The sequence below is a fragment of the Neovison vison genome, chromosome 1 (genome assembly GCF_020171115.1).
Source record: "Neovison vison isolate M4711 chromosome 1, ASM_NN_V1, whole genome shotgun sequence".
NCBI classification, from domain to species: domain Eukaryota; kingdom Metazoa; phylum Chordata; class Mammalia; order Carnivora; family Mustelidae; genus Neogale; species Neogale vison.
In genome coordinates, this window is record NC_058091.1 from 313,238,327 (window position 1) to 313,257,040 (window position 18,714).

The following is an 18,714-nucleotide window of genomic DNA, read 5'->3' on the forward strand; positions in this document are numbered from 1 at the left end:
ACGCGCCTCTCCAGACTCAGCTCCTCAGCAATCTGTGAACTCACAGCAGCGAATCATAAGAAACCAGTATAATGGGGGGGGGGGGGTTAAGTAAGGGGCATTTTAATCTTATGCATGACAGCTAATGTCTCCCCATCCACTCTGGGATAACTAATACCTATATCCAAAGCTTAAATCCTAAGTAGGGTGTAACTGAGAACGTGGCAGAAGGCCTCCACAGTTTTGCCTGCAGATCAAGACAGCCCACAGACGAAGCCACACCTGAAAATGAGCGGACAGCACTGCGGAGTGCTAATCTGACGTGACAGCATGAAAGGAAACCACTGCTTCTCGGACACCACCAGTATTCTAAAGGACACAGTGAATGTACAGCAGACAGCTCAACCACAGGAACTGCTTACAAAAGTAAATCCAATGAGGCTGCTACTGGACAGAGGACACCGAGAAATGATTCGGAAAGCACCAGGCCTCCCCAGTACTCTGCATGTTCCTGCCACACGCACTCCACTATGTGCCCTTCCAGCTTCCTTGCACGTCCTCTGACGAAAGCCACCATCGGAACAGTACAAGCCAAATGCACTTACTGAGACGAGAAGCCACGCTGACGGGGAAGGAGCTCGGTAACTCAAAGTACCCATTCCAGTCTACCTGATTCTTTCAATGTCAGATTAGGAGGCAGCAAAGCTTGCTGAAGGCATATAATGCCCACGGTAAACATTTCTACTTCCGTGCATGAAATGTCCTTCTGGAAGCTTCTCTCTCACCTGTGATGCATCGGCTGCCTTCACCAGGTAGTCTGTGTGTTGTGTTTATGCAGAGCCAGAGCTCCTTCAGAAGTAGCTTTACTTTTCCTGCACAAAAGAGCAGAGTATTAAAGATAGGTCATATGGCTCAATCTACAAAAGGCCGACACACACTCCTGGGAAATCAGGATTTCTTAGGGGCTGGGGAAACAGTTAGGGACCAAGACTTCTTCCCCAAATCCAACCACTGTGCATAAATAGCTAAGCTGCTGATGGGAAGGCCTGCAACGCTCCAGCTGAACGATGAGGACAGGCTTGTTTTTTCCCTAGGGGTGAGGGGAATGGGAGGGCATAAGACTCCTAAGACCAAATCTACTTGCTGGTAAAAGTCTTTATCACCTATTTGTATGAATGGACCATACACATTTTTGGCACTTTCTACAGAAAGTGGTGAGAGATGAGGGACAGAAGCACAGATATAATGTCTGACATAGGAAACGCTGGCTCTACGTTTACTGCAAACAATAGCAGAAAACACCCCTCAGTGACATGAGGGAGTCAGAAAACTCATCAGAACTGACCACGCTGGGTAGAGTGTCCAATTCATGATCTCAAGATTGTGAGTTCAAGCCCCACACTGATGTAGAGATTACTTTAAAAATCTTAAAAGACAAAAATCAAAAAGACAAAAAAAATGGCCATGTTGTAACTAACCTGGGGGCTTTGTGGAGAATAGAAGACTCATTAACAGTCTTAAGGGGTTAAAAGGGTGGAAGAGAGAAACCTGTATAAACACGTGGAAAGGAAGAGATTATCACACAAACAGGCAGACTCACAGAGAAACATAAGCTTTTAAAAGGGAATGAAAGCCTTGGAATTTTTACATTTTCAAAGGGATTAGGATTCCTAGAATAGTTAAGAACCACTGGTTCAGGTTGAGTACGCATTTCTACAGATTTAGATCCTCCATCATCTGTGAATTCAGATCGTTTTAAATACAGCAAGCCTAATGAAATTCATATAACTAAGAAATGACGCTATGGTTTTATAGTGAGTTTAACATTAATATGTATATACATTCCCAAAAAACTCCCAGAACAAAAAATATTCATAAAAATTTAAGTATGACTAGCTTGTGGCCAAATATGCATAAAAAGACCAACCGCGCTAATAAAAATTCAACTAAAAAAAAGCTTTAAGTATTAGATAATTTCAGGCCTCCTCAAGTTCTATTATAATTTCCCTTAAGTTCTTAAATTGGCCTGAAGCATTTATTGAAAATACTGAAATCTTTAATCCAGTTCTAGAGAAGATGAAAGACCAACCTTTTAACCCAAAATATCTGCAAGAACTCACATATTTTGAAATAGGTCAGCCCTATTTACGCTGGCCAACTGCATCACTCCACAAAGAGCGCTGTCCCCAGAAGAGCGGGCTAGGGTAAGTGGTGAGGACAAAGTAACAAGGCAAGCTTAAAAGTTTCCCATTTCCAACCTCTCTGAAGCCCAATCGACTTCTGTCACCGTGTATGAGGCACACCCATTCTCGAGTTTGAAAATTCTGTGATCAAGTAACTTATCTACATTGTGATTTAACCTACCCAAAAGCCTGCTTCCAAATACTGTAATCCCCTTTGCTTAAATGACCTGACCAGGATCCCTGCTTATTACGTATACCCAAAGCAGCAAACAAGGAACCTTAAAAAAAAAGAGAGAAAGTTACTTTTCTGTCCCTATGGAAGCTATTAAGCAGAGCTATGCCTTTTCTGAGCACTCGCTCACTACCTCTAAGCTCACAAAACAGAACTATCCGTTCCCAATAAAGAAGAAAACGCAAACACACACCCCTCCAAAAAACCGCACACTGTGGCTTCATTACTTAGCTGTGAAGAGAAAAGCTCATTATGTTGAACCGCACACCTTCCACCAACCCCCGGATCAAAGCTAAGTATCAACTGCCCGTATCAAAACCTAAGGCGTCCATGCCAGTCTCTGTACTTTGCTCCGCTGACCTGTCCGGCGTCACGCGAACGCCACGCTCACAGTGACACCGTCACAATTGTGTTTTACAATCTGGGTACGCATGAGCCTCACTCAGGTTTTTCCTCTTCAAAAACCTGATTCTTCCAAACATCTATTATTCTACCCTGATAAGCCTAAATTTACCATCTGCTTGCCCTTTCCCATCTAAAACTCAGTGGGATTTGAGTAAGGCTGGATCTTTAGAAATACCTCTGGGGAAACTTCCCATCTTTATGCAGTGAGCCTCTGACCCAGTAACAATGTTCGCTCCCGTGTCTGGTTTTCACACTCTTCCGCAGCTTTACAGGCTTCTTCACAGAGGCCTTGCACACTGCTTGTCCAGTTTTCTCTTCCTAGACACGTTGGTCCCACTGCCTTAACAGGTGGTTCTCATTCCGTCCTGATTCCGATAGGCTGAGGACAGCGCATTCGATGTGCCCAAAGCCGATGTCACCACTCTGCCAAACTCGGATACTTGTTTTCCAACTGAGTCTACCGAGACTGTCTTGTCATTTGAAACCATGACAATTCTGCCGTGACAACTTATGACAACTTATGGCCCCCGCTCTTCCGTGAGGGCTCTGCTGCACCGCTCAGCGGGGCCCCCAGTGCATAACAAAGAACGGAGGTAACCAGAAGCGCCGTGCCCCCTTCTGACAGTAAAGACCAGGCTCTTCAGCTTCCACCTTTCTCAATTTCCAAACGTGTTTTTCTACCATTACCTCACCAAATATTTTTTTTATGAAAAATGGGTGCTGAATTGAGATGATCGTATCATTTTTCTCTTAGCCAGTGGCAGTGGTCTTCCTGAGATAAACCCTTAAATCATAACGAGTCCATATATTCTACTCCCCCGAGAATGGAGTTCTCAAAATTTCATTTGGTATTTTTGCAGCTGTATTCCCAACTGACAGCACGTGTTTGAGGGTGTGCGTGTGTGACTCTTAGCTGGTTCTGGTACAGGCCTATTTGAGTCTAAGACAATGACATGGAAAGAAGTCTATATTTTTCTAAGTTCTCAGACACAAAGAAGACATTAGTTTTATTCACTGAAGCCTTTATAGAACTCACTTGTAAGTCATTTGGATCTTGTATGGTATTAGATCTTTAACTAATTTTTTTTAATTTCTTTTGCATTATTTTTCTGTTCAGGTTTCCAACAACCATCCCAAGTCAATCTGAGCATGCTTCCCTTGAAAATGGTTCATTTCACAAACAAGATTCAATCGGAATATAAATGTGTGAATTTGGAAATTCTCTCATTGTGGCTTTTTCGTAGCTTTCCCAGCCGTGAGGCCTTTGTGTTTCTGTTCCTTCCTTTCTTGATCAGACTTGTCGAAAAACTGTCGGTTTCAACAGCCCTACAAAGTTCCAGCTGTTTGTTCTAATGGGCCCAAATCAACAACTTCTCCTTCTTTCCATTTTCCTCATTTCTGTTGCATTTTCCTACTTTCCTGTCATTCTTGCTTTCTAAAATAATCTCGTAAGATCACTCATTCCAGTGAATACCACACTGACAATATCTCAGAGACTTTAATACTGCCCTACAGTTGTTTCAGTTTTTATGTTCTCTGCTACCCAAAAGGAGTTGGTTTATGTTAACGCATGCTCACTTATCAGACAGACATGGAAAGTTGTGGGGTTCTGGGGGATTCGGGGGGAGGGAGAGATTTTTATTAATATCTTATTAAATTTCAGTATCATAATAGTATCTCATATTAGGCTGGAGTTTCTGCTGTCTAGCAAACAGATTTCATATATATCTGAAAGGATTTTAAAGAATCCTAGGTTTGCGGTTTAAGAGTTAGATGTAAATCATCAATCCTGAAATTACAAATCCAATTCCAACCATTCTGTCTGCTTTTACAGACGACAGCATCTGAGAAACACACTAAAGCCGCTCACGGAAACAGGCGACTACTCCCTCTAGCATTTCCAGGCATTTTACCACCGAGTCTCACATTCCTAGTCTATGACAGCACCATCTCCCTGGCGAACTGCACCTAACCTGGCTATTTCCTTTCCATCCTTGTAAACTCCTTTCCAGGCTTGAAGTCCTTTCTGCCTGGTTACTCCTTTCAAGTCAGCATTTGCTCCGAATTTCGCTGTCCATCTCCCTACATTCAATCCCCACTTCAGTTGATTCTAAAAATACTTCCTACTAACATGCCAGAAATAAAGGCCATACACAAAAGTCATGCTCAACACCTGACAGCATTTCTCATAGAAATACCGCATGTGTGTCCCGCTCTGAGATGTGTCCTTCAATCACTTCTTGCTGACCTCTTCCTCGAGCTCTGGCCTCCCCTTGGAGAGGTCCTGACAGGTGACCAGTGCAGCGTGTATGATCCTGTTTTCCCACTGGCTCAACTCCTGCACCAAGAGATCCTCTAAGGGCACGGACTCTATTTTTGATATTTTCTTTCCTCCCGTTCGTGATTTAATACCATCTCCTCAGGGTTTTTTCCTTGGTACTTTTCTTCCCCGTGACTGCTGCTTCTCAGTTCGAGATGAAAGCTGAGGCCGGCCATCTCTGAGAGCCAGCGTGCACTTCTTCAGCCTACAGTCCTCTGGCAATACATGAAAGTGCTCACTGCATGGACCTATGGGGCCCTGCCTTCGGGGGGAAGGGATGCAGAGTGAAGCAGGTACGAGGATTTATACGGAGAACCTAAGTATCTCATCTTCTGTGAACAGGAGTGGCTATCCTTCAAAGCCAGTGTAATTACCCAATTTTCTGATTTTCTTATATCCACACCCACTCAGAGTGCCTCCTATGTCGCAAATGACACTTCACAGAACTAAACTTCAGGCCACAACGTATGGATAAATGCCAGCAACTGTTTCTGAAACCAGAAGGCTATACATGTATTTTTCAACCTGAATCCATTACGTGACAAACCACTAATGTCCTGCTCCATCTCCCACGCCCTGCACCTCTGATCGCAAGAAACGCAGGGCTTCTACAATCAAGTTTGCTTTTTGAAACCTGCTATTTTTGCTGTAATTTTGAGTTTCATCACCAACTGATACCATCTGCTTTATATTTTTCTCCACTGGTAGTAAACTTTTTAACTCTAAACAAGAATTTGTTGTTGTTGTTGTTGTTTTGGTATTGTTTATTTTCTGACATCTCTAATGGATTGAGAAAGAAGGAAAGGCAAATGCGGCATTCAGGTGGCCTTTCAAAAAGTGAAGTCAATCCAATATACTTTCTCACTTGTGAATCTCTTTCAAAAGTACAGATGAGCCTTGAACACGGAGGTCAGAGGCGCTGACCCCCTGCAGAATTGAAAATCCATCTGTAACTCTGACTCCCCTAAAACCTAACTACTAATAGCTCAGTGTGAACCAGAACATTTCCTGATAACACAAAATGCAATAATATGTATTTTATACACCATGTGCATCATATACTATATTTTTACAATGAATAAGCTAGAAGAAAGAAAACTTAAAAAACCCTAAGAGAGAGAAAATACATTCACATGAGAAAATACATGCATTGTATTTATAGGAGAATACCCGCACAGAAGTGGATATGCATGCGGTTCAACTCAGCGCTGGTGAAGGGTCAACTATATGGGAGGAAAGTATTAAAAATATACTTAGTAATTAGGAATTAAATCCCCCAATGTCCACAGGTAAATAATTAACAGATTCCTAAAGCCTTCGTGTATTTACCTGGAAGAAGTAAAATGTACAGCAGACAACACTCACCCTCTTGGTGAGGGCGGAGAAAACAGAATGCAGGGATAGAGAGCAATTCTGAGGACACCGTGGGAGGGTCCAGTTTTAAACAGCAAGAACTGAAAACAGTCAAATCCTAAAACAAACCCGTCAGCCCGAAAGAGAAGATGACAAAAGCAGCTGAGCACTGGCTGGGCCAACCGAGCCCCGTGAGCCCTCCGCTTCCCTCGGCAGCGCTTAGAACTCAGAGACTAGCCTTCCACATGGAGGGCGAGGAAAAGAGGGCTGAGGCGTATCCTATGAAGCAGCGACTGTGGCAAACACCAAACCAGTGCCCAGGCAACTGAAAGGTGTTAACTATTAAAGCCTTTAGTCCAAGAAAAGGTGATCTTGTGTTCTGAATTAAAAACAAAAGGACAGGATGAAGAGAAAGGGTAAAGGAGGCTTGTAAAGAGACGCTATATCCTTGTAGGAACAATGGAAGTGGTTTCAGTAATCTCCACTTAGAGGAAAAATAACACATTGGTGACATAAAAATACCATTATTTCCTTATTTATCATTTGAATTTTATCTCTACCAAGAAAGTAAAACAGGTAGAGCAGAAATCCATATCTCCTTTTTAAAAATGGAGAATGAAATGCAGAGAAGTAAATGGCCAAGGATCACACAACTAGTAAAGAGAAATATTAAAGCAAACGCTTCAACTTCTCAGCACCCAGTGCTGTATCTTCTCGCCTGCAAGAAAACACACTGCATGACAAAACAAAGACCGAAGCGTCTGTGACTCCCTGTTCCACAACTACTGTCTTACTTCCCCAGAACACTTGGCCTTCCCTCCAAAAATACACTGGAGGGCTTTGATTCCAGTTTTCCTGCTTGACTTTAACAATTTTTATATACTTGGCACCCACGAAATTTTATAAATTAAACTGGCAAACTGTAACCTAATAAAAAAACTATATTTACTTATTGAAAAGTATGGAGATTATACCACAGACTGGTTTCCCTTTCCCAAGCAATATTGCTTGTTGACTCTCATTCATCGGATTATTTGACCAGACAACACGCTGATATCATACATACAACAGATCACACAAAGATGCAAAATGGGTTATGACTTCTCTAACACAAACATCTGCTACACCCTAGAAGTTCTGCAATCACAGGTAAGAGCAACAAGCAACCTCCCAGCCCATAAGTAAGGCACAGAAATTTGTAAGAAATCTGTAATATACTCACTTTTATCTATGCTTCCATAAGAATCACTTGAAATTTGTGTTCCAATATGCCTCAACTCTAAAATCATGGGGAGAAATACAGTTAATAAAGAATATTGCATATCAAAACAGAATTTTCAAGCAGTATGTGAACACTCACCCTTTTCATTTTTCTGTTTAGAAAATTCATCGAGCTGTTCCTGTGGAAACAAAGCGCTGACAGGGTTTGAAAGGGGCAGGGAGTGCAGGCATCCCATACCCGATGTAATTGTGGGGGGGAGGTCACTTCCACCAGACGGCCCAGTTCCTGACTCCCGCATGACAAGGACGCTATGGAGCCCTGAGGCCACAAGCGTCACTTGGGTGCACACTATTATCTATTACCTGTGTCTTCTTAAATTCCTTTTCAAGTATTTTCTTCTCGTTCCTCAGTTGCTTGAAGTCCTGTGTTTGCTTGACAGCAGCCTCTTTAAAGACACAGTGAACAAGAGACAGCAATAATTTACCGACTTCACAGCTACCACTAAGAAAATACTCAAAGTATCATCTACTGAGAGCTTTTCTCTTTTCATAAAACTTTGAAACAAATTTTGCAAAAAGTTACTGTCCCTTTAGCACTTCCTCAGTCAGGGATAAATGAAGGAACACAGTTTGTTTAAATTATTAACCATAAAACCACTGATTTGGCAGAGGCCCCAAGACACCTTTGCAATCCCAGCACAAGCCAGCCCAAGCCTTCTGGTCAAACAAGAACCCAACACACATGACCTCTCTAGGAGGGCACTGTTCCCTCCTACTCTTCAGCAATAAGCAACATTCGTGTTTCAGAGATTTTGGAGCTGTGGTTTCATCTCAGAATACAGTCGATACTTTCCTCTGTACTGGGGAAGTGGACAATCTTCTCCATGCTTCTTCTGTTGGAATCCCCATCAACAAGCTGATAGTTCCAGCTGCCAATACCTTTGCTCTAGATCTACTTTTAAGGTATTGTTTTAGTTCTTCTCTGGATCTTCAGCAAATTCTTCAGTCTGGTTTTTGATTCTGAAGCTCATGGTCCAAATATATTAGTAAGAATCTAACCAGTATTAACAAGTGCCATGAAAACTAAAATCCCATGAAATACCACAGTAACAGTTCTTTCCTGACTCCTCTACTGAGCTGGACTGTTTCTTTACCTGATTATTATGCCACATCACTCACTAGGGAGAAATATTATTTTTTTAAAGATTTTATTTATTTGACAGAGATTACAAGTAGAGAGAGAGAGGGGAGGAAGCAGGCTCCCCGCTGAGCAGAGAGCCCGATGTGGGGCTCGATCCCACGACCCTGGGATCATGACCTGAGCTGAAGGCAGAGGCTTTAACCCACTGAGCCACCCAGGTGCCCCGGGGAGAAATATTTTTGTCACATGAGAAGTAAAGGCCGTACTTCCCTTCAAAGGAAATCTGTCCTAAAAGTTGCACAGAGTCTGAAACACACAGGCACCTCAGATCTCTTTGAAACAGTTCCTCAGATAGACACTTATCTCCACACACCAGCAAGAGAAAGCCATACTCAAAAAGAACACAGTGATGCCACATTTACTGCCGTATTGTGCTTGTGCGAACACCAAATCAGAGGAAAAATTTTAACAAAGTATCTGTACAGTTTAAATCTAAAAACCTGGGTTCAATCTAGGTAAATTCAAGCCCAGAAGCATTTTCAGCAAGTTCTTGCCTATATGCCCCACCTAGCTAAATTGAAATTTGCACCAATGATCTGTGCAAAGACCAATGGTTTCCATTAGCTAGATAACAACCGTGCCAGTTACCTTCCAGCTTCTTCACCTTGGCTTCTAGTTTCTTCTTCCTGAGAAAACAATTTTATAAATAGTAAAAACACATATATGTTATATATATACACATATACATTAACATATATATGTGGGTGTATATACACACAATTTGTGGTACATTTTTTAAAATTAAATTTTTTATATTAGTAAAAGTGATATAACCAAGAAACGTCAGTCATGGTGGGCACGGTGCATCAACCACTGAAATCGTCAGCAGCCGTTCTGAGGTAGAGTCAACTAAGGGAGAACAGTACACCATTTAGTTTATAACATTTCTAGAAAGAAATCTGTATCTTTCTGTCCTGCCACATCTGGGAGTCTCCCGGAGCCACAATGGCCTCATGTCCAGGCTAAGCTGATGCCCCCCCACTGGCCTACAACCAGTCCAGCATGGCCACTGTCGTCACTCTTGGGAGCATGCGTGGCGGTAGAGATCACAATTCCATCTTATGGGAAGAAGAGGCTGGAGAGCTGCACCAGTTTTCAGAGAGAGTTTTGGGTCAAAGAAGGCAGGTAACTCTGAGAAACTCGCTGAGGTACCATGACCTCACGTCTACATCAGACTACTGCGTGTGGAGCTCACAAGCTCTGTGAATTACGTGACTATCGTCACCTGGATGCTTGCGAACAGCTTTCTATTAATGGTGACACAGACACCCATTCCATAGCACACCTGCTGAAGTCCCGGTACAGACGAAGGAGCTGACGATCATGTTTGAAAACACAGACATGTACACATGCGTGCACGTGTACAGACAGAAAACACTTCCTATGGAGTTCTTCCTTTGCGCAGCTTTTTAACATATCAAGACTTATCGATCCTCCTTATAATCCTCCAGGAGAGGTCTAATTTCCACTTGACAGACCTCTAGACTAATGCTGCGTGCCTAACTTGTTTAAGCTCACAGTTACAGCCCATAACCCAAAGACAGAGAGGAGAGAGCACCGATCTAAGAACTAGCCATTTTCAGACATGAAAACCGAATGTTGACAGTCATTTTAGAACTTACTGAGCATCGGTTTTCAAGCATTCTTCTTTTACACGTGCATATTCCTGGTGAGTATCTTGGTACAACTTGAGAGAACTCTAAGAAAAAGATAGCTGTTGTCAATTTGAAAGTCACTGACCATCGGTGAGAATTTACTTGGAACTCTGACCTTGATAAGTGAAATTATTACTATTTTTACCAGTAAGAAAATCAACCAAATGAGTACATTATTATTAGACAGGAAACCAAAGCGTATTCTTTGAACATTTTAATAGAGATAATCAGATGCTTAACAGATGTAATATGATTAACAGTCTCATCAAACAAAGCTACGCAAATTAAAATGTACTAATTTTAGGGCAACTCCAAATCTTCCTAAGACTGAATAGCCAATATTTTCCTTAAACAGTTAAAATTCAACAAAATCTAAAGAAATTCTAGAGCTCAACAGATATAAGCTATCATTACTTGTACACAAAAATATAAAACAATCATTATATTTAACGATCATTGGGGAAAATGCTACCGTCACTCAGTAGGTACCTCCTGATAGCCACTACGGGATGGGAAAGAATCTGTTGCCAAGCACTGTATCCTACTATAATGTGCATATGACAGGTCTTTAACGGCCACCGACCAGATGGACTTTATGACCTCCTTTTATAGATGAGATATCTGAGGATCCAGAAGCTGACTTATTTTTCCAAAGTCACAGAGAATGAGTGACTAATCAGCATTTCACATTGAGGTCTGACTCCAGTGTTCATGCTTCCTCTCAGATAGAGCGGACAATACTGTTATATATTGGAAGCAGACAAAATTCAATGTTGTGGTTGGTTCTGTTTCATCTTCTTCAAGTAGTTACATATATAATGAAGACTTTCTGCAGAAGGAGGGAAGCCAGTCGCTGCTCAAGTACTACGTAAGACCCTAGCCCGGTGCACAGCATTACACAAACAGCACCTGTCGATGACTGAGAGCCAGACTCCACCATGAAAAGCGCTCACTGAACAGGCTGAGAGGCAGGCATCATTCCAGCTTCCATAGGATATGTCTCATGAAAACCAACTACCTTCACTGGCCTTTGAATTATGTTATCTGTAAAAGCTATGAATTCTCTCCTAAGACTCCTGAAAAGAGTAAACCAAAATTTACAACAAGCAAGTTTACGGCATTTTTTTTGGTACTGCCCCAAGCACAGCATTTTAAATAACTGTGTTAGTGCAACTTGCTTTTGAAACAGAGAACACGATCTCTCCACCTTTAAGTTTAAATTTTTGCAGATTCTTTCATACTTACAGCAAGACCAGTGTGAAAAGGCAACCAACACAGGACACACACAGCCCTAAAAATTCCCAGCCAGAAGGTTTCTCTGCAGAATCTCAAAGACCACATAAGCAACTAACACAGCATCAGAGAGCTAGTAATTACTGTGAGGACCAAGCCATTAATTAACAAGTTCGATGTTCTCTAAATAGAGACATATACTTAGTGATTCTTGAGTATCCCTTGTTTCTTCTGTTAAGACATAAAATACCCCCTCATACCAATGACAGTGAATAAACAGATGTTTATGGAAGTTTATGGAAGATAAACTTTTGTAGGAAAATTCCTCTCAGTACCTTCTTCTCTTCCAGCTCTGCTTTTAAAGACCCCAATTCTTCCTGACATTTCTGCAGAGGAGAAATTTTTTGAAGCATCTGTTCCACTTGGTGATGCAGGGTACTATTCTCTCTAAAAATGGACAAGATATTAGCATTATTATACAGAAGCACCTACAACAATTTATTAAATATGTCAACTGCTGCTATTCTATTTTTTCTAACTTGGAAGAAAAAAGGAATAAAAGAATCTCTCTTTTTAATGCCTTCCTTTTATATCAACATGATTTTCACACTGCTCTTTATTCTTTGACATTATAATCTGCTTCTAATAAAAGTACATGAAAACCTACTTGAGAAGTAGATTCTCAGTCTGATAGACAATATATGAAAGGACAATATGCCAAAAAGTAGTATTAATAATAATTATGTTTTTCCAACCTTAAACTCAATCCCCATTTATCCAAATTAAATGACAGGCAATTTGTGATCTGGTTTATAACAATGTTTTGCCTTTTTCTAGGAGATGAATGTATTCAGAATATGAAACACCACTAAATTTTCATTTCATTTTAAATTGTTTAAAATAACACATGAGAACCACCTTATTAATCCAATTCACGCAGACAACAATAAGCTACATTTCAATGGCCACGCCATCAGTAAAACTAATAACTTAAATACCAGGCTGTAATTTAAGACCTTGGTAAGAAATTCATTTGGGTAATTTAATAGTAAGGAAAATATAAATCTTTTATGATGACCATCTAAGCAACATCCTCTATGATGGGTCAATCCAATGCAGCGCTTTGACTATTTATAAATCTAGTCTGATCAGTGTCCACCCCCCAACCCACCATGTAGACATATACTTACCTTCTTGCAAACTGCAGCTGTAAAACTTGTTAAAGAAAACTCTCAGTTTTATCTGATACTTGTCAGAAGATTAAACTCACTTAAAAACACCTGTACAAATCTCTGTTCAATGCATATACCAGGCAAGTTCACAATTCCTAAAAAACAGTATTCCAAGGTCCACTTATAATACAGTGTTAAAAATTTTTACTAAGTTACTCTATTTACCATAACATATACCTAAAGTTAAAATATCTATACTTCTCTAAACTAAAAGGCATTCAATTACATCGATGATTAACACGGAGTTCGGAGAATAAATACAAAGCAACATTCAACAAATGGAACACTACTTTGGATCCTATAAATAACAAAATCCCCCAAAAGCCTAACCTGAATTTCTCAAATAGTCCAGAGCATAATTCCAACAGACAAGAGTCAGGTACTAAGGAGAACCAGATACCACTATACTCAATGAGTAAAGAAAAAAGAAACACATAAAACCTAGATAACCTCTCACTTTCACAATTTACACACTATGATAACTTCATTTCCTATCTCATGCTGCCAGTGAAAACAATTATCCTTTTAAATTTCACCTCCTCCAAGTTTCTATGCATACACCATGAGGTGGCAAATGTCTGTAACAACATGTCTCTGTAACAAATACAAATACAGACTTCTCCAGATTAGGGATTATACTCACCCTGAATTACCAGTCCTTGCAAAAAAGAGAAATTCAAAAATACCTGATGAAATAAAATGTATCCTCTCCTTCCGAAAAAGGAAATAAGAAACTTAACAGAACAGTCAGAATTACACAAAAAGGTAAGAAATCAAGGGGTGCCTGGGTTGCTTCGTCACTTAAGCATCTATGTGACTCCTGGTTTTGGCTCAGGCTATGATCTCAGGATCATGAGATGGAGCCCTCGTGGGGCTCACTGCTCAGCGGGGAGTCTGCTGGAGAGTCTCCCTCTGCTCCTCCCTCTGCTCGCTAGCTCTCTCTCCAATAAAATGTCTTTAAAAAAAAGGGTAAAAAACCAAGTTACATAACAAACCCATTTAAACCGGTTGGAAGAGCAAACTACTACACACCTAAGGTACAAAAAATACGTATTTGGGGTAAACACAAAATGTGTTAAAAAAAAAAAAAAGAATCAATATTTACTTGTACCCAAGGCTGAAGAATACCATATCACCGAATGGGTATTCCACCATAATTCCAAGGTTTATCAATTTTTAATAAACTATTTTAATGATTCTGATTTAAAAATTTTATAAATTTCTAAAAGTAAACCGATTTCCCTGCTAGATTACATGTGTAATTACCTCATCAAGTTTATGCTAAAAAGGATATAATGAAAGTACGCTGTCCTGATACTGGAATTAACTGGCTACCTATCTCCTATTTAGCTAATTAAAATACTTATAATAACTGTTTCTGTACGGGTTTCATAATCAGAGATAGTATTCTTGTGATAATATACGTTTATAGTTTAACAGACTGAGAATTTAAACAAATGAAATACAAATTTTCACTGACCTACTTTTTTAATGTAAAAATTCAGTACTAAAAATAAATCTAAGTCTTAGGCCTTGATTTTATTACTGTGATCAGACAAGTCAGACATGACGGCACCAACACAAACAAATAATCAGTGACCACGTGTAAGTTCTAGGAGGCCAGAACTCCTATCACAGCAGGCCTGGGGTTCCTGCCGAAGTGGAGGAGCAGCATCTGTCCCAAGACCTAGGCTGAAGCGGCACTTCAGTGAATGCCTGAAAATACATCCATGCTCATTTTCATGGGAGATTTCATTCACAGTGTTTTCACCAAGAAATGCAGAAAAGTCAATTACACACACTGTTTTCACCCTATCAATAACATATCTCACAGAGGCCAACTACACTACAGGTGCACTGAATGGTTACTGAACAAATGCTCACCAAACTTGTCTTGTAAATACAAAATCACACTGTGATTATGGAGATCAATCTATCTATCCATCTATCTATCTATCTACACTCATTCTCTACAAATCATAAAGCTGATTAACGGAAGTCCTTTCTCCACTATTCCGAATATTCCTCCACTGCAGGCTTTACAAAAATCCTGAGACATTCTCGCCATACACTTTTCAGCTTCACTTTATTCCTAAGCCTGAAGCACCTGTCATGTCTTGAGTACAAATGAAAAAGACCTACCCACTAAAAAGTTAGAAGACCTGAGAAAATGAAAATCGGTGACAAAAACAGAATATTCTAAAACAGAGACCATCATGAATCATGTGCTCACAGGAAAAAACTCCTGTTCACTGCGCTGCTCAGAAGGGTTCCCTCCTTAGAAGCTGTAAACACGACCTTCAACTGACAATTCCCATGGTTCTTCTAAGAAACTACAAATAAGTAAATTTAAAAACTCAAAGGAAAAAGCTAGTAAAAGGATATCATCACATTTCTTCTGATATTCTGTTAATAAATTACTGCAACAAAGAAAAGAATTAGGTTACTTTTTTGATCTAGAAAATACTGTTGACATCATGTTTCAAAATATGCCAGGCCCCTTTCTTCCTAGGCCTCCTGCAACAAAACATGTTTAATTAATTAAATATGTACACACACACACACACACACACACACACCACCTTCAATTCTTTTAAAGCATTGCAATGATATATGAACTTTAAAAAAATAATAAATCTCCTACTGTGGCTATGAAATACTGTGAGGAAATCTGAGCTCCAGTCCTAAAGCTAAGGAGGCTTTAAAGATAGAAAACAGCTTTAAAATAATTGCCACCCTAGAAAAAATCACTTCCTGACCCGCAGGCCGGCTGTAAAAGGCTTCGGACCAACAACACAGGCTTCAGCCTGCGGACAAAGCCCACCAGGGTTCCACCATGACCCACAGCCCAGTGGCTCAGGTGAGAGACTGAAGGCCTAACACACCACCCGCTCTGGCTTATCTGTCAGGTTCACAAAGTTCAACAAAGCACAGGAAAACATACTCACTCTGTATTAATAATTTTCTGCTTCAAGGTAATTAATGCTTCAACATACTCATTTAAATTCTGAAAGAAAAAAATAAGCCACAGTCAGCTACTTATTTCTGTAATAGGAATGATTTTAAGTATTCTTTCCATACCATGTGACTTACTGTAAAACGTGAATATATTCACTCTCACATAAACATACAAATACATACAGGTATTATTTACGTTGCAGAAGAACAGAGACAACTGTTTGATCTCGAACCCATGCTGTACCTCTCTGAATCTTGCTTCAGGTGAACGGCGCTCTCTCTGACAGTAAGGTGGTGTACAGACTCTCTCTCTGACTGTGTGCTCTTAGTGGGAATCTGGTATGTATTTACTATTTTTAGTTTACCAATTACCAGTAATCATCAGTCTACAACTCACTCTGCACTGTCTCTGAAAGGATTTAAGACACCAAAAAGTCACATAAACCATTAAAAAAAATAATAATAACATGGGAAGAACAAATAAGAAAATTAAAATAGGGAAGAAATTCAATGAAAAACTCATTTTAAAAGGATCTATATATATTTTAGAGACCAACCACAAATCTGGCTCTAAGTTACTGCTATCAATTCAACAGAGAAGACGTCATTAGTAACACCACTCAAAATGTTACTAAGATTTAAAAACCTATTTTTTTCTTTCAAGGCACTTTTTCCCTTAATATCTTCATATTACTTTAGTAAATACTTCAGAACAACTTGTTTTTCACTGATTATCCTAAAGCATCTTTTTCTAGATAATCCAAGTGATTTTGAGAATTACAGAAATATTTCCCTTTATAGTAGTCTGGGCATCTCCTTTGCAGTCAGACATGTAACGTAGCAGTTAAAAGTAAAAAAGGTCCACACAGAAATACGTAAATGAGAAGTCTTAGTTTGGGGTGCGTAGGTGGCTCAGTCAGTTGGGCAACTCGGGTTTCAAAAAACTCGTGGTTTCAGCTCAGGTCCTGATCAGGGCCTGGATGCCCACTGATGCTCAGCTCGTGTCTCTGGGTCCCTTTCTTTTTTCTCTATTCCCCGCCCCCTGCCCCAGGGCAAGCGCGCGCGCACACACACACACACTCTACACAGGCTCTCTTACAGACAAATAAAATCTTAAAAACAAACAAATAAACAAACACTTTGTCTTCTTTTACTCCCGCCAGCAATTAAAAATCTCTATTCCTCCTCCTGGCTCTCTGCTCAGAAGTGTTCCTGCACATGTGAAGGACGGCTGCGTGTGCTCAGTCGGCCACTCACCACTGAAGGCCACTCGGGTTCTCTGTCCCCACCAACCGCATACCATCATCACTGTCCCTGCCCGTTCCTGTGACATACTTACTTCCCTAGGATCGAGTCCAAATAGGCTTCCAGAATAGTCATTAGCTTTGAAAATCTTAGAGCCATATTTTTCCACTTACATTTCTGTAGGAGTGTGACTGAGAAATCTCTTGCCATTCAGTTTCTCTCTACTAATAGTTCCTTAACTCTGCTCTCTGCTCGCTGGTATGGCTGCACTTTCCTATGAGCTGCGTTATTTGAATAGCAACATTTCATTAAATGTTACAAATATACACATAATGTCTGTCACTTGCTCACTAAAATACCACCACATAGGTAGGCATGCAGAAATTCTAAATATGCGGAGCTGAGGGATGCCTGGTGGGCCCAGTCCCTTAAGCGTCTGCCTTCGGCTCAGGTCATGATTCCGGAGCCCTGGGGTGGAGTCCCACATCAGGCTTCCTGCTCCGTGGGGAGCCTGCTTCTCCCTCTCCCTCTGCCCCTCCTCCTGCTCGTGTTCTCTCCCGCACCCTCACTCTCTCAAATAAGTAAATAACATTTTAAAAAATATATGTATTCAGGGTCACCTGGGTGGATCAGTGGGTTAAAGCCTCTGCCTTTGGCTCAGGTCCTGATCCCAGGATCCTGGGATCAAGCCCTGCACTGGGCTCTCCGGTCAGCGGGGAGCCTGCTTCCCTCTCTCTCTCTCTGCCTGCCTCTCTGCCTAATTATGTTCTGCCTGTCAAATAAATAAATAAAATCTTAAAAAGCCAAATCTTTAACTTTTTAAATGTTTTGGTTTCCTGATATATTTAGAAAATTCTACTGCACCCAAGATGCTAAGGTAAAAGGATTCTTCTCTATGTTATTCTACTACTTCTGTGCTTTTGTTTTGTGTTTTCCTATCTTTAACCATTCTAATATTCTATACAGTAAACTCTAAACATCGTAAGTCAAAAGGACAATGAGTGGACCATTCCGTATTTGTATTTAATGTATATTTTGCTTTCCACATTCAAAAACAACCTTTCATTATATACAAAATAAATTTCATGTAACAACAGATTTCTGGGCCCTTTGACTCCCTCCCTAAAAGGCAGCTAAAACTGAAGCCAGGAAACTTTTTCCCCAAAGGCAAAACCCACAAAGATGAAAGTCGACTAAAACACAAATGGAAACTGGAAAGCAGATTCAAGAATACTGACTTAGCAGGCTACAGAGAGTGGGAGAGTGGGAAGAGGGGAGAGTCTGTGACCCTGGGCTGCTCTGAGACAGGAGGCAGGGGCAGCACTAACAGGACTGGTGGCAAGCTCCCTTAGAGGAGTTAAATCCTCAAATTCCCACCTCTCTGCCACCCCAACATCCAGCAAAAGGTCTGCTGTTTAAAGAATTCTCTGCCTGGGATACTGGGACCACTGTGCCAAAAACAAAGGGACGAGGCAACCCTGTGCACGCTAACCTGAC

The 18,714-nt window shown here is 40.6% G+C and overlaps 1 protein-coding gene across 1 annotated transcript in view; it reads right to left on the reverse strand.

The window, feature by feature from the left end:
* The window catches only part of ICE1 (interactor of little elongation complex ELL subunit 1), a 56,519-nt gene that overhangs the window by 27,554 nt on the left and 10,251 nt on the right, over positions 1-18,714 (reverse strand). The window contains exons 2-11 of the mRNA XM_044234151.1: positions 15,963-16,021; positions 15,400-15,434; positions 12,973-12,991; positions 12,118-12,229; positions 10,517-10,593; positions 9,483-9,520; positions 8,057-8,139; positions 7,833-7,872; positions 7,695-7,751; positions 765-851 (exon numbers count right to left, since the gene is read on the reverse strand). Of these exons, the coding sequence (XP_044090086.1) occupies positions 765-851; positions 7,695-7,751; positions 7,833-7,872; positions 8,057-8,139; positions 9,483-9,520; positions 10,517-10,593; positions 12,118-12,229; positions 12,973-12,991; positions 15,400-15,434; positions 15,963-16,021 (607 nt within the window). The remainder of the gene's footprint in view (positions 1-764; positions 852-7,694; positions 7,752-7,832; positions 7,873-8,056; positions 8,140-9,482; positions 9,521-10,516; positions 10,594-12,117; positions 12,230-12,972; positions 12,992-15,399; positions 15,435-15,962; positions 16,022-18,714) is intronic.